The sequence below is a fragment of the Vicia villosa genome, unplaced genomic scaffold (assembly GCF_029867415.1).
Source record: "Vicia villosa cultivar HV-30 ecotype Madison, WI unplaced genomic scaffold, Vvil1.0 ctg.000878F_1_1, whole genome shotgun sequence".
Taxonomy (NCBI): Eukaryota; Viridiplantae; Streptophyta; class Magnoliopsida; order Fabales; family Fabaceae; genus Vicia; species Vicia villosa.
Genome location: NW_026705395.1, coordinates 227,860 through 241,171, shown reverse-complemented (window position 1 = coordinate 241,171; position 13,312 = coordinate 227,860). Strand labels below are relative to the sequence as shown.

General features: G+C 34.9%; 1 protein-coding gene across 4 annotated transcripts; it reads left to right on the top strand.

The window, feature by feature from the left end:
* Positions 1-1,412: 1,412 nt before the first annotated feature.
* LOC131631864 (5-formyltetrahydrofolate cyclo-ligase, mitochondrial-like) lies at positions 1,413-3,738 on the top strand. Of its 4 annotated transcripts, none has more exons than XR_009292849.1 (5): positions 1,413-1,634; positions 2,193-2,332; positions 2,777-2,879; positions 2,998-3,083; positions 3,292-3,738. XR_009292849.1 is itself a non-coding variant. In XM_058902637.1 (5 exons), exons 2-5 carry the CDS (start codon positions 2,307-2,309, stop codon positions 3,492-3,494), a joined length of 459 nt encoding a protein of 152 aa, XP_058758620.1. In that variant the 5' UTR covers positions 1,413-1,634; positions 2,193-2,306; the 3' UTR covers positions 3,495-3,738. The 4 variants fall into 4 exon arrangements, 1 of the variants encoding a protein (XP_058758620.1); XR_009292848.1 differs by having other exon boundaries at positions 2,992-3,083; XM_058902637.1 differs by having other exon boundaries at positions 2,957-3,083.
* Positions 3,739-13,312: the final 9,574 nt, after the last annotated feature.

Here is a 13,312-nt window from a genome sequence, read left to right as displayed (position 1 = left end):
TTTATGAATTTGATTTAGGTATATTGTTCAATGTTTTGTCAAACAAAACAAAAAGGAAAGTCTGTATTTTTTTCCTATTCTCAATTTTAATTGTATTATTTTAAAACATTAAAATTAATTAATGCTGCTAATTTATTTTTAGAATATAAAAATAAAGTATCTAATACCTTTCTATATAAAAAAATTTAATAACATATAAATAGAATATTAATTCCTAATATATGTAAAATTTAAGTATATAGTATAACAATAAATAAGAGGAAAGACTATTAAACTATATTATAAATTAATTTCTATATAAAGTATTTATATTTTAAATTATCCATTTGAAATGGAATTAAAATTAATGAAAAGTTTAGGTATAGAAGGATCAAAACATAAAAACAAATTGTTCATAAGTCAATAATCATCTCATTATTAAGAGATATATTTATGTTATTTTATTGGAATCTAACTGATTGTATTCTGTATTACTCTAAAAAAAATCTTAATAATTAATAAAAATTTAAATTCTGTGATGACTTTAGTGATCAACATGATTAAAAACTACTAAAATAATATATCAACATACAAACTATATCATCAAGACATTTGTTTTCAAATTAAATTATACTCCCAGTTTAGAAAAAAAAAACATATTTCTTGCTCATAATTAAAAAACATTTGAAATGGCAATGCCCATATTTTTATTTTATTTGTTACAAATTTTGTAAATAACAAAGATCAAAAACTTATGGTGAGACTTAATTAATAGTGATATAATAATAATATATTTAATATTTTTGTTAATTTTTATACACTGAATATTTATTAAACAAACTCAAACATTATTTTAAAAACTCAAATTCACCTATTCAGTAGCATAATCCAAATTAAATAAATTAAATTACCAATATAAATGAAAACAGTTCCAATTATTACAATATTGAAAATAATATTAAATATTTAATCTCTTCAGCAATTCTAGATTAATGGTCATGTACAGCATTAATTCACAAAAAAAAAAAAAAGTTATAAACCATAACAACTAATGAAAAATTATTAGTACAAGAAAAATGGAGATGAGTTAATAATCTCCATTTTAAATAGAACCTAATATATGTGACTTAGTTTTTTTTTTATAGGCAATTTATTAATAAAGCACGCACTAGAGGTGCAATCCTTACAAAACAAAGACACTAGAGAATGTTTGAATCGGATAAAGGAAGTTTAACACTACAAGAAAATATTAAATTAGCTACCATAAATTAGCTACAGATTGTTTTAGTGGTTAATCCGAAGTTATAAAAGTGAGTTTTAACTGAATAGTTATTTCTTTTTGAAAATTATTACTACTAATTATATACTATTACGTTTACAAACTTAAAAATATCCTTTTTTTTTTTAATATTAAAAAAAATGTCCCCTTTCTCTTTTTCTCAGTTTCTCCTCTTTCTCTCTCTACACAACTCCTCGATCTCGATCTCGTTTTCACATAACTCGAAACAATTTCGCTATCAATCTATACTCTTATTGAAATCCAAAAATTTCTCTCGCTCTCGTCAGAATCTAGATCGTTTCGCTTCGTTGAATCGCGAATCTGATGCAAACTTCCAAGATCGGTGAAACTTTAGCTTCGTTTTCTTCACTATAAGGTTCGATTTTTCTTCAAGTTCTTGTTTCGTTTCAGATTTAGTTGATTCTTTACCTCAAGCTTTCAATTCGAAGCTCAAATCACTCTATTCGATTCCTTTATTTTTTACTACTCGATTTAGGTTAATTTTTTACAACTCGATTTACTCGCTGTTGTTGATTTTATTGCTCTAGGTTTGTTAGGTTTTGAGATCTAAAAGTTTTTATTTGGTGTTTTTATTTACTTATCTGAGTCGATTGGTTCTCAATTTTCTTGAGATGTCGAAGTCCCGTATCGGAAATCGGTCTCAGCCTTCTCATTCCTGTTGGAATTCTGACTCTGATGCTGACACGGATTACATGTTTGATTCTATTTCTCCTTCGAATTTCAAATCAATAGTTCGTTTTATATATTTACTGGGTAAAGTATGTAACCACATTGCTTACGCTATAAGTTATAAATTAATTATTTATCCAAACAAGACCTTATGCTATACGTAATTATATGATAATGTTTGGTTATGCTTAATTAAGTTGTTTATCCAAACATGGTCTAACTGTCTGATTATGGGTTTGTACAGTGAGTCAGTTTATGTAGTATGCATTCTTGAAGGGTAACAAGCCAGATTTCAATGTGGTAATGGTGCCTCAAAGAGCCAAGCCCTTTTATGCCTCTTTAGTGGACAGGTTTAGGAATGCTTATAACTCTGATGCAATCAAGGTATGCTATCTGTTTTTTGTTATACTTCAATTTATATTTCTATTATTTAATCTGATTAAAGATTTTACTTTTGATACATTGTTGGTTTAGACAGTTTTACAATGCCAACAAATCACAATTTATACTTCATCAAGTCATACTGTGAGTTTGGTTGGAGCCCTTCTTATTTTGACACACCTCTAACTTACGTTCCTAATAATGTCTAGTATATTTGTAATTTTTCAGCCTAGATATTTTTTTATCAGTAGTCATTAAAATCGGTAGTCGGGGTTTACGGTACTCACAACCCATCGACCTCTTAGGCTGGACACTAGTGGTAATGATCAAACTTATGAGCATTAAGCAAAATGGAAATCACATACTTTTGTTACTAGCCAACTTAATGATCAAGCTTAGTTTGTTATTGACTATTAGGGTCTAATTGGGAAAACCATTTCCAAACAGAACTAAGATGAATTGGACGCCATTTTCAAACAGAAGCGAACTCTCCGTACTCAGCTCAGAAAAACCCTCAAGGCCATTGACCCCTCCCTCAGATCTCAACAAGGTACAATACAATTTAATCTTTGGTCGCTCTTTTTTTATTCCCACACAATCGTTTCTTGTTCCGACAACGCTATTCAGGACATAATTTTGGGAGCTCCGTGGTTCAAATCAAGTCTTAGGTTATGCGCATACATAAGTTGCAATGCTCTACAGGAAGTCGATACTTTCAAACTCTTGTCACACATTTTGCAACCTCAGCCCAATGGTATGTCGTTAAACAATTCATTCTCTTGTTATTTAATTACAATCATTTGGAAATTATCATTGACAGACACGAACACCACACTGACATGCCGTATTGGTGTCTGACACCGATATATGTGGAACTCGGACACCAAACACGCCTGTAATAAGAAATATTAATGCTACATATATATGAGTTTGATTTGTTAAGATGATATGACCAAATGCAGGCGGTAAAAAACTGTATGTACCGCGAGTGGAAGATAAAAACAGTCACATGCGTATGCTTAACATATCCCGTATTGATGACCTTGTTGCAAACTCAATGGACATCTTAGAATCTGCTCCAGTTGATGCTGATGGAAGTGCACGTGAAGATGGTATTTGTCTCTCTTTTTCATTCACTGCCAAACTCTCTTATCTTACTCACTAGAATATTCATGCCTGAGGGAAATCTTTTCTATTTTTATTTCCTAGAATTTGTATTAGTCTTGTTAACAAGGATAAAAAAGATTCTTGAAGTGAACAATTGTCTTGCATTTCCAAAAACAATGACAATGTCAAAAGAGCTATTTTCATTATTTCTTTAAATGCATCATCCTTAGCTAGCATTTTTAATTCTCTTCATCAGAATGACTCACTTGTTTACAATTAAAACAACAACGAAATCATATTTCATAGGGCCTTGTTTAAACTTAGTTTAAGTTTAATTTAGATGAATGACTAAATAAGTATATCTTATAATAGAACTCTACAATTTTCTTAACTATAATTAGAATACAAATCTCATCAATGCATGTCACTGACAACATATTTCCTCTATATACTAGTTAAAACCTTACATATATTACTATTGATTTTACACTAAATTTCATGATACACTATTCAAATTTGAATTTCTATTTTGATTCATACCTGTTTTTTTTTGTTTATTCTTCAAATTTGAAAAGTTGTTACAATTTGCAGAATGTAGTTTCATAAAGCGTATGTTTTTGTGCCTATAGTTTGCTGCTAAATGTATTCAAAATTCCTTTAATGATTGAGTTTTTTATTTGTTAAATGTCAATCCATTGAGTTTATCCTTTGATTAGTTATGATGTTTGCATTTGCATGTATGGATCTCTTGACATGTAATCTAGTTATGTGTTTTATCTAGCTCAGGTCATAAGGCCGTGTAATACGGTGAACTGACTTTTTAATAATCGAAATGTCGCGGTAAGCAAGAGTCGCCACCGACTTTTATTTTATCCAAACAGGTTCGGAAAGGCAAAAAGAAACAGAAAAAAAACCTTTTAAAAGAAATCTAAGTTCGGGGGTAATTTATGCAAAGGGAAAGTGTAAGGCACCCTTTGCATCCATGGTTTTCCATGGGCTCTTAATTGCTTTGCTTGCTCGTTTGTTTTTTTTAAAAAAGGTAGATGAAAGAAAAAAGTGGACTTTAGCTCGTAAATGAGCGTAGCCAGTTTGAAAAATTATGAGAAAGAATATAATGAAAGTTTGAGCATTGCAAGGCAATTAGGGGCAATTACCTTAAACTCAGATGATAGGTCTCTTTTTAGCCTTTCAGAATGAAAGGGTCTATCCTTGCCATAAGAGGGCAGGAAGCCTTTCGTTTGGAGGTTGAAGGGTCGTCGAAGCATCCTTTGCCATGAGACTGTCCCATGCCATAGAAGGGCAGGTAGTCTAAGGCAAGAATCAGAATAAGCCATTTTCGTTAGGCAACCAGAAGATACCTCAGCCTTTTTCCGTAGGCAACTTCCGAGGGTCGAGGTCATTTGTGTATCGAAGGCAGCATCATTTAGGGTCGTGACCTTTTTATCGAGGCAACATGGCTGAGGTATCCTCGTATTCGAGGGACTTGGCTTATTCTGCAAAAAAACACAAGGCAACAGGCAACAAGGCAACAGAGAGGTTACCCAAAAGCGTGCGTGTGTGCACCAATCACGTGGTTCAATTCAGTTATTTATCTTATAATTAGTGATGCTAATTCAGTTCAAGGCTTGCACTCCCTAAATTACTAACCACACAATAATATGGGGAGGGGGAAAAAGAAACCAGCGGATCAATAATGTAATAGATCTGACACAAGTAATAATTAAAAGAGAAAATAAAATAAAAAGATGAATTTCTGGGTTACCGAACATTCGAGCTTTGACTGGTTGGCTAACCCTGAAAATTGGAAAAGGAAAAATAAACACGAAGGGGTGAGTGCATTATCGATTCGGGAACAGGTATGGTTAACCCTAATCAAGAATATAAGGACAAAAGAAAAAAAGATAAAAAATATGAAAGAAACTTAGCTTCGATTGATGAAGTTTGACAGCCGGAGGTTGCCTTGAGCATTGACTCTGACCATCTTAGAATTGACAGAAGATAATAGGACGTGAGTGTATGGACAGTTCTTTTTCAAATAAAAGACAAACCTTAAAATAAATAAAAATTTAAATAAGGCTTAGATCAGAACTTAGCTTTGTAATAGGCGTGGCCGATGGTAGTATCTCGCAATCAACAAGAAAGTGGTTAGTACGGATATAGGGTAATGTATGGCAAATGCTCAAAATATGAACGAGTATGATTAAAATTAACAAAGAAATCTAAGAATTATATTAAATCCTAAAAGAAATGACTAAAGTTAAAACAACTATCTAGTTTATGACTAATTAATCTAATATATGTTGTTTTGTATTTTTAATTTTTTTAGTTTATGAATTACAAAATATGTACATGTAAGTGGCGTTATGAACATTTTAATTTAATCTGAAAATTACAAATATTTAAGGGCTAAAGCTAATGATTTAATTCAAAGAGTTAAGAACATATTTTTTTTTGAGTTTTTATATTTTTTAATAAAACAACCTAAATTAATCTCAACAAAATTAAATTTAATGAACTAATGAAGATAATTTGCTAACCTAATGAAGGGAAACATTTTTCTTTTGTTTGTTTATATACCTATAAAAATAAATTTAAATGGCCTAATTAAACTTAATTAATTTAATGAACTAAATTTAGATTACATGACTAATGTGCAATAAAAGAGAAAAAATATTGATAGAAACATACCTGGGCCGACTCTACAAAACTTTGATTTAATTTAGTAATAATCAATAAATTAATAAATAATAATAATAATAAAACTAAAGATAAAAGGAAAAAATATTCATAAAGAAAAACAAGGACACCACGTGCATCCTAATTAAGATTTTTAGTTTTTAAAAAAAGTTATAATAGTTAGAGTGCTATTGACTTCTTCCACCATGTATTAAAGAAAAAAGAGAAAATATAGCAAGAAAAAGAACAGAAACTTAGAACTCACCTCTTTCTTTCTTTTACAGTAACGCCGTAAAAATCGTTCTCTTTTACTTTATATTCATCTTCCTCTCATCATGCCAACAATCAAATCTAAAAGAAGAAAACATAGCTAAGTGGAACTCACGTGAAGAACGTACCGTAAAGAAGGCAAGTTGTGGTTGTCGTTGCAGATTCGGTGTTGACACGGTGACGCTACTGGTCGGAGAGAGGTTCGCCAGCAAAAGGTGCATGGTGGTGATCGGAGATCACAGGTCTTAGATTGGTGACGGCAGCGACTTGGATTCCATTCTTCTGCTTTTCAATTGGAATGAACAAACACAAAACTTTTCTGATAGAGGCTTTAACGATGTCCCTTTGTCGATTTGTCTTATTGTCTCTTAATGATACGTTCCAAAAGAAAGTGTTGATGATGGATGAATATTATTTTTATAGTAACAGATTGGTTAGTATGAATGGAAAATTGGTAAGAATGGTTGAGTGTGCGTAAGAGAGGTTCAGTGTCGGCGTAAGGGTTAATTGTTGGTCGATATCTTTTCTTTCAAGTGTAAGGTTTTGTACCCGCCTCCCCTCTTGTGTGTTTTTGTTAGTTTATATAAGCAAGAAAATTAGGTAAAAAATAATAATGGGCTTGATTCAGCTAAACTAGTTTGGGTTATTTTATAATATTAACAGAAACACATGTATTTATTTATTTTGGTGATAATATATAAAATGATGATTTAACTAAAAAACAAAAATTAATATTTATGTAAATAAAAAGAACAAAAATTAATATAAAGTTATAAACAAATAAGTAAATAAATGAATGAGAAAAGAAAGTTAGAAGTGGGCTTTGAACCCGGGACTTGCAAACCTTACTACCTAACCGGTCGTATTATGTCAGTTACTTGAAATGACACGACATACGAAAACATATGCGGGCAAATTTTGGGGTATGACAGCTGCCCCTGTTCAATTATCTTAGACCTGAAGATGTAGAGTGGTTTGTATGCCAGTCGGTATCTGAAGGTAGAAGGTGATTGAACACTAGAATACTAAGAAATTTGCCCTAGCTGAAGGAGGGACTTTTGTCGGAGATGGGCTTGTAGATGCCATCTGATAGTTGCTGGAGTATGGATTGTTGCGAAATTTCTGCTTTTGCCGTCTTCTCTTTTTTGTTTGAATGTTGAGGAACCGTCAAAGGTGTCGACTCAAGTCTGTGTTGGGTTATTTAAGGAACCGTCAAAGGTATCGACTTAAATTTGAAATACGTCGTTAAGGAACCGTCCAAGGTATCGACTTAACTCTTGATGTGGGTTGTTAAGGAACCGTCAAAGGTGTCGACTTAACTTTGAAGCATATCATTGAGGCACCGTCAAAGGTATCGACTCAGATATGTAGATAGATTGTATAAGCACCCGTCAAAGGTGTCGACTTATATCTGAAGTGTGTCGTTAAGGAACCGTCAAAGGTGTCGACTTAACTCTTGATATATTAAGGAACCGTCAAAGGTATCGACTTAATACTTGAAAATAGGTTGTTAAGGAACCGTCAGAGGTGTCGACTTAACTCTTGTAAATGGAGATAGTGGTATCCTGAAAAGTAGAGGTTAGTTTTCTTATGTTATGATGCATGTGTTTATGTAATGAGTATCTCAAAATAAATGAGAAACTTTGTATGTTATGGATTTGTTATGCAGTGATGTATATGATGTATGAATATGTTTGTGTCATATGATATGCAAATATGATTTAGTCGAGAAAATAAATTTCCAGGTCTTTGTGATTTTGATGTTTGATTTCGTCTTGAAGATGCTCAGCTGGGGATTTATAATTTCTGTTTGGGGATGAATAGTAATTTGATGGATCCTGACTGGGGATGAAAGATACTAGTAAGCCATGTTGGAGAAGAACAAAGTGTCGGAGAACAGGTGGTATTGAAGATGTAAACTCTGTTGGGGAGCCATGTCTTTGTCGGGCCGAGTATGTTTGAAGATATCTTCTAGAGGATTGTTCTGTGGGGATATGATTTTGTGAAATCGGAATTGCGGGAAGGCATGGATGCCTTGAATATTTCCCCCAGTATTATAGTGACTACCATTCCTGGATTTGATTAGGACATGCCACTGAGTATTTGATAAAGATGTAAAACTAGACTTGCATAGATTTGCCCCTGCTAGTAGGATCTTTGGAAAGATTCGCCTCGCGAGGGCTTTATGAGATGTACACTATGGGCGATATGCCCCCAGTAATCATAGGCTCAAGACAGTGTCCCATGTTGATTGGGGACTAGCTTTAGATATACTTGGATGTATGCCCCTGATTGTTCGAGCATCCATGAGAGATTCTCGGAATCTTGACTTGATTGCCCCAAATTGATCGGGAAATAGTTTGAAGTCCACTTGGGATGAATGCCTTTGACTTTTGGCATTTTGAGAGATTCTTCGAATCTTGACTTGATTGCCCCAGATTGATTGGGCAAAACATGTCATGCCCCTTGTATACGTAAGAGACATGGCTTCTTGGAGTGATTTTGTTTGTCGGGATAACTTTCAGTCATTAGCCATACCCTGTGCAAATTTATTCTGATGCTAACATTTGAAATTACGTAGCAGAATATGTTTAATAATGAATTCATGAGATGCAATGCATACGTTTGTCTTGAGTTTTTTAAAAAAAAACATTAAAACAAGAGATGTGAAAGCGTGATATTTGTAAAACATGCTATTTTTTGTAGAAGCGAAATATCCACTCAGCATTTTAGTAAACCTTAAGGAGTCGGGATACCTTTTTGGTGACAGTATGCTTTCGACCTAACCATGCTTCAGTTAGGACTTTCAAGGGTTGTAACGTGGCTTGGTTCACGGTTTTAAGAAACAAAAGATAAAGGCTCAAAGTTTATTTATACCCATCCCCTTCTTCGTGATGTTCTTCATTCCTAAGCTCAGTTGGTTCGACTTATGCATTCAGGTTCCAAGAGACTTTTGGATTTGCGCCTTTGATAATGATGATGGTTCACAAGCAAAGAGAACCTTTGAGATGACAGTCGCTTCTTCCTTTTGGTAGTCACAATATTGTGTTGTTCAGGAATTTATTGACTTCTCTTTTTCCATCTTTTGATATCCCTAACTTTTGCCTGAACTGTCTATTTTGAGCTTACAGTCAGCGGGATGCCTTGATTTTTGCCTAAGTCTTCTTTGTGATTTTTGACTTAGCAGGCTTTTCTTTGTATATATGTTTTTTCATTTTTTTTTTCTTTTTTTGAAAGATATTGACTGCCTTGCTTAATGATTGATGAACCATCATTGGCTTTTGATTGACATCTCCAACACTTCTTTGATGTGTGCGGACGAACGCTTGTGATTGAAACCTTTGTTGAAAGGTGTACTGAATGATTCTCTTAAAATAGAATGCACAACCAAATTAACTGAGCACTACCCTGCCCCAGGTTATGATCAAGGGTTTTAATTAGTACAAGAAAGAAACTTCTACTTCTTAGGCTCAAAGGGGTTGACGAGGGATTAACATCCTTATATCTCCACTATTTAGGAATTGAAACAATGCCTGTACATCGTCAGCATGGTCCGCTCAAAAGCATACTGTATGAGGTTGCGGTATCGTTTTCGTCATCCTCCCTTAAAAGGCTTACAGCTTAGCAGGAGTTGAGTATCACAAAACATATGCAGAGTAACGACATAATTTAAAAAGAGTGATAGCGAAATAATTTATTCAAGACAAACATATGCAATGCACTGATGATGATTATTAAAACAAATAATGTCTATCATAATTGGAGTGTTTAAACAAACAGAATAGAAATTGCAAATGAAAGTAAATCTAATGATCTAAAAAGTTCATCCTTCTAGGTATTAATCAATCTTTTTGTGATTAGGCATAGGAGTAGTGATCACCACAGGAGTCTTGGGATGATAGAATTCAATTTCACCAGCATCGATCATGTCTTGAATCTTGTTCTTCAATGGCCAACAATCATTCGTATCATGCCCAGGGCTATTGGAGTGATATGCGCACCTCGCATTGGGCTTGTAACTAGGAGCAGAAGTGTTAGGATTTTTAGGAGGATCCCTCAGAGTGATCAAATTTGCCTTTTGCAGATGTTGTAAGGCTTGAGCTAGCGACATATTGATCTTTGTGAATTGACGTCTGGGTTTATCTTGTTTGTTTTGACGACCCTGTTGAGGCGCCGGTGTGGAGCTCAGAACTGCCCCAATAGATTGATCATGGCTTATACTTTTCTGCCCATACACAACATTGGAATCTGACCTCCCATTAGAATGCTTCTTTGTAGTACCTAAGGATGTAGCCATTTGAATCTTACCACTTCGAATACCACTCTCGACACGTTCCCCAATCAGTATGAGTTCAGTGAATCCAGATGATGAACTCCCCAATAAATGACTATAGAAAGGACCAGTCAGTGTACTCATAAATATATCGACCAATTCTCTGTCAGCTAAGGAGGGTTTGACTCTTCCAGCTAGATCTCTCCACTTTTGAGCATACTCCTTGAAACTTTCTTTAGGTCCCATGGACATGGTTTGTAGTTGCATGCGAGTTGGTGCGAGATCGGAATTATATTGGTATTGCTTATAGAAAGCAACAACTAAATCTTCCCAGGTATGGATGTTGGTACTTTCCAGTTGATAATACCATTCGAGTTGAGTTCCAGATAAGCTTTCCTGAAAGAAATGGATCCAGAGCCTCTTATCAGTAGTGTGAGGCTGAATCTTCCTTACATAAGACCTCAAGTGTAGTTTAGGACAAGAGACTCCATCATACTTAGCAAAGGCGGGAGTTTTGAATTTTGGAGGAATAACGACCCCAGGCACAAGTCCAAGCTCTTCAAAATCCAGCCCAGGTACCTTCTGAATTTCCACACTTCTCAGACGCTCTTCTAACATCTGGTATTTGTCATCGGGATGTTCGCCCTTATGGTAATAGTCCTCTTCTTCTTCAGAGAGTTTGGCAGAATCGTGGTTACTTTTTGCATCGGTTTTGATACTAGCATTATCATCTTGCTCATCCTCATCACTGTCTTCAGAGGTTTCAGCATCCCTGAGTTGCAAGATTGGTCTAAGCTTTTTTACTCGAGTCTTCTTACCCTTTTTCTTCTTCTTTCTAGTCAACATGGCTTTCAGCTCTTCTTGCCCTTTGGACAAATTCAGAATCAAGGCTTGGAACTCGGTGTTTTGAGCTTGAAGATCCTTAACTGATTGTTCGAGATTCATGATGCTGAAATAAACAGTGAGGAAGGATGAGAAACCCATCATAGGAAACCTGTTATGCAATGTTATGAATGCAAATGAAATGTTTTCAAGGATCTTTAAGGAATTTAGTTAGCAACTTTAGGAATTTAATCAGTCACAGCTTCGTCTGAAGAACCTTGGCTTTCATTTTTAAGCGTCCTTCTTTAAGAATCAAGCTCACCATATCGAGTGGGTCATCGCCTCTGATTCAGGATACTTCTAAATTTGAAGATACGTGGCCAGAGGAAAATAAATCCTCTTGCCCCTTGATAGGTACTGGATCTCTGAATTGGAAGGTATGTGGCCAGAGGGAAGTAAATCCTCTTGCCCCTTGATTAGGAGATCAACCTTTGATAAGGGCACCTGAAATTGTGCGCCCTAAATCCCTAAGATCCTTGAAAGGGTTAGTTAAATCATGTTATGCTTATGATGTCATGATGTCATGAATGTTATGCGAATGCAATTCATTAGGCATAGTGTGAGATAGTAAGGGCAAACACGTCCTTTTAACAAAACCTGCAAAGAACAAAGGTTAGTAGCAAACACAAACAAGTCACACAAGTCACACAATTTTTTGACTTAAGGCTTGCATGGAGTCTGATCAGGTGTCCTTCCCAAGGGTATTTCTATGGATAAGGAGATTTCAGCAACGGGTTCTACAAGTTATCCAGAATTGTCAGCCCTTCTAAAGCACCCTCGGACATGATGCATTCGCACCATGCAATGATACTTTGAGAAAGAACCTATCTGAATTGTAGCATCGGGTAGCGACTAGTCCTTAACATTTGTCAAGGGTAGTCCCCCCACTACGTTCCTAAAGGCCAGGATGGGTTAAGGGTAACTAAAGGTCCTTGAGCTCCGGCGCACCCACAGACACATACATAGACCTCCCTCATTTGAGAAAGGTGTGCATATGCTATGGAGTCCTAACTCAAGCGTGAACTTCATACTGACTCATCTCCCACATATGTGAAAGAGGTCCTTATGACTATGCCACTCCTAATCTTAAGGGTTCTTGAATCCGGGAATAGGATTCGTCCTTCAGTTAATTCCCAAAACGCCCCTGAAAAATAAAACAAACAAAGCAAATAATAGAAAACATTTTAAAATGAATCCTAAACCTTTAAGGTAACCCCTCTTAATCGAAATTTTCCCCAGCAGAGTCGCCAGTTCTGTAATACGGTGAACTGACTTTTTAATAATCGAAATGTCGCGGTAAGCAAGAGTCGCCACCGACTTTTATTTTATCCAAACAGGTTCGGAAAGGCAAAAAGAAACAGAAAAAAACCTTTTAAAAGAAATCTAAGTTCGGGGGGTAATTTATGCAAAGGGAAGGTGTAAGGCACCCTTTGCATCCATGGTTTTCCATGGGCTCTTAATTGCTTTGCTTGCTCGTTTGTTTTTTTTAAAAAAGGTAGATGAAAGAAAAAAGTGGACTTTAGCTCGTAAATGAGCGTAGCCAGTTTGAAAAATTATGAGAAAGAATATAATGAAAGTTTGAGCATTGCAAGGCAATTAGGGGCAATTACCTTAAACTCATATGATAGGTCTCTTTTTAGCCTTTCAGAATGAAAGGGTCTATCCTTGCCATAAGAGGGCAGGAAGCCTTTCGTTTGGAGGTTGAAGGGTCGTCGAAGCATCCTTTGCCATGAGACTGTCCCATGCCATAGAAGGGCAGGTAGTCTAAGGCAAGA

Bases quoted from the DNA above. Each gene is read 5' to 3' on its own strand.
- LOC131631864 (XM_058902637.1), top strand. From the start codon at position 2,307: ATGCTTATAACTCTGATGCAATCAAG. The intron at 2,333-2,776 runs GTATGCTATCTG...ATTTCCAAACAG, and splicing joins ATAACTCTGATGCAATCAAG to AACTAAGATGAATTGGACGC. The intron at 3,084-3,291 runs GTATGTCGTTAA...GACCAAATGCAG, and splicing joins TTTGCAACCTCAGCCCAATG to GCGGTAAAAAACTGTATGTA.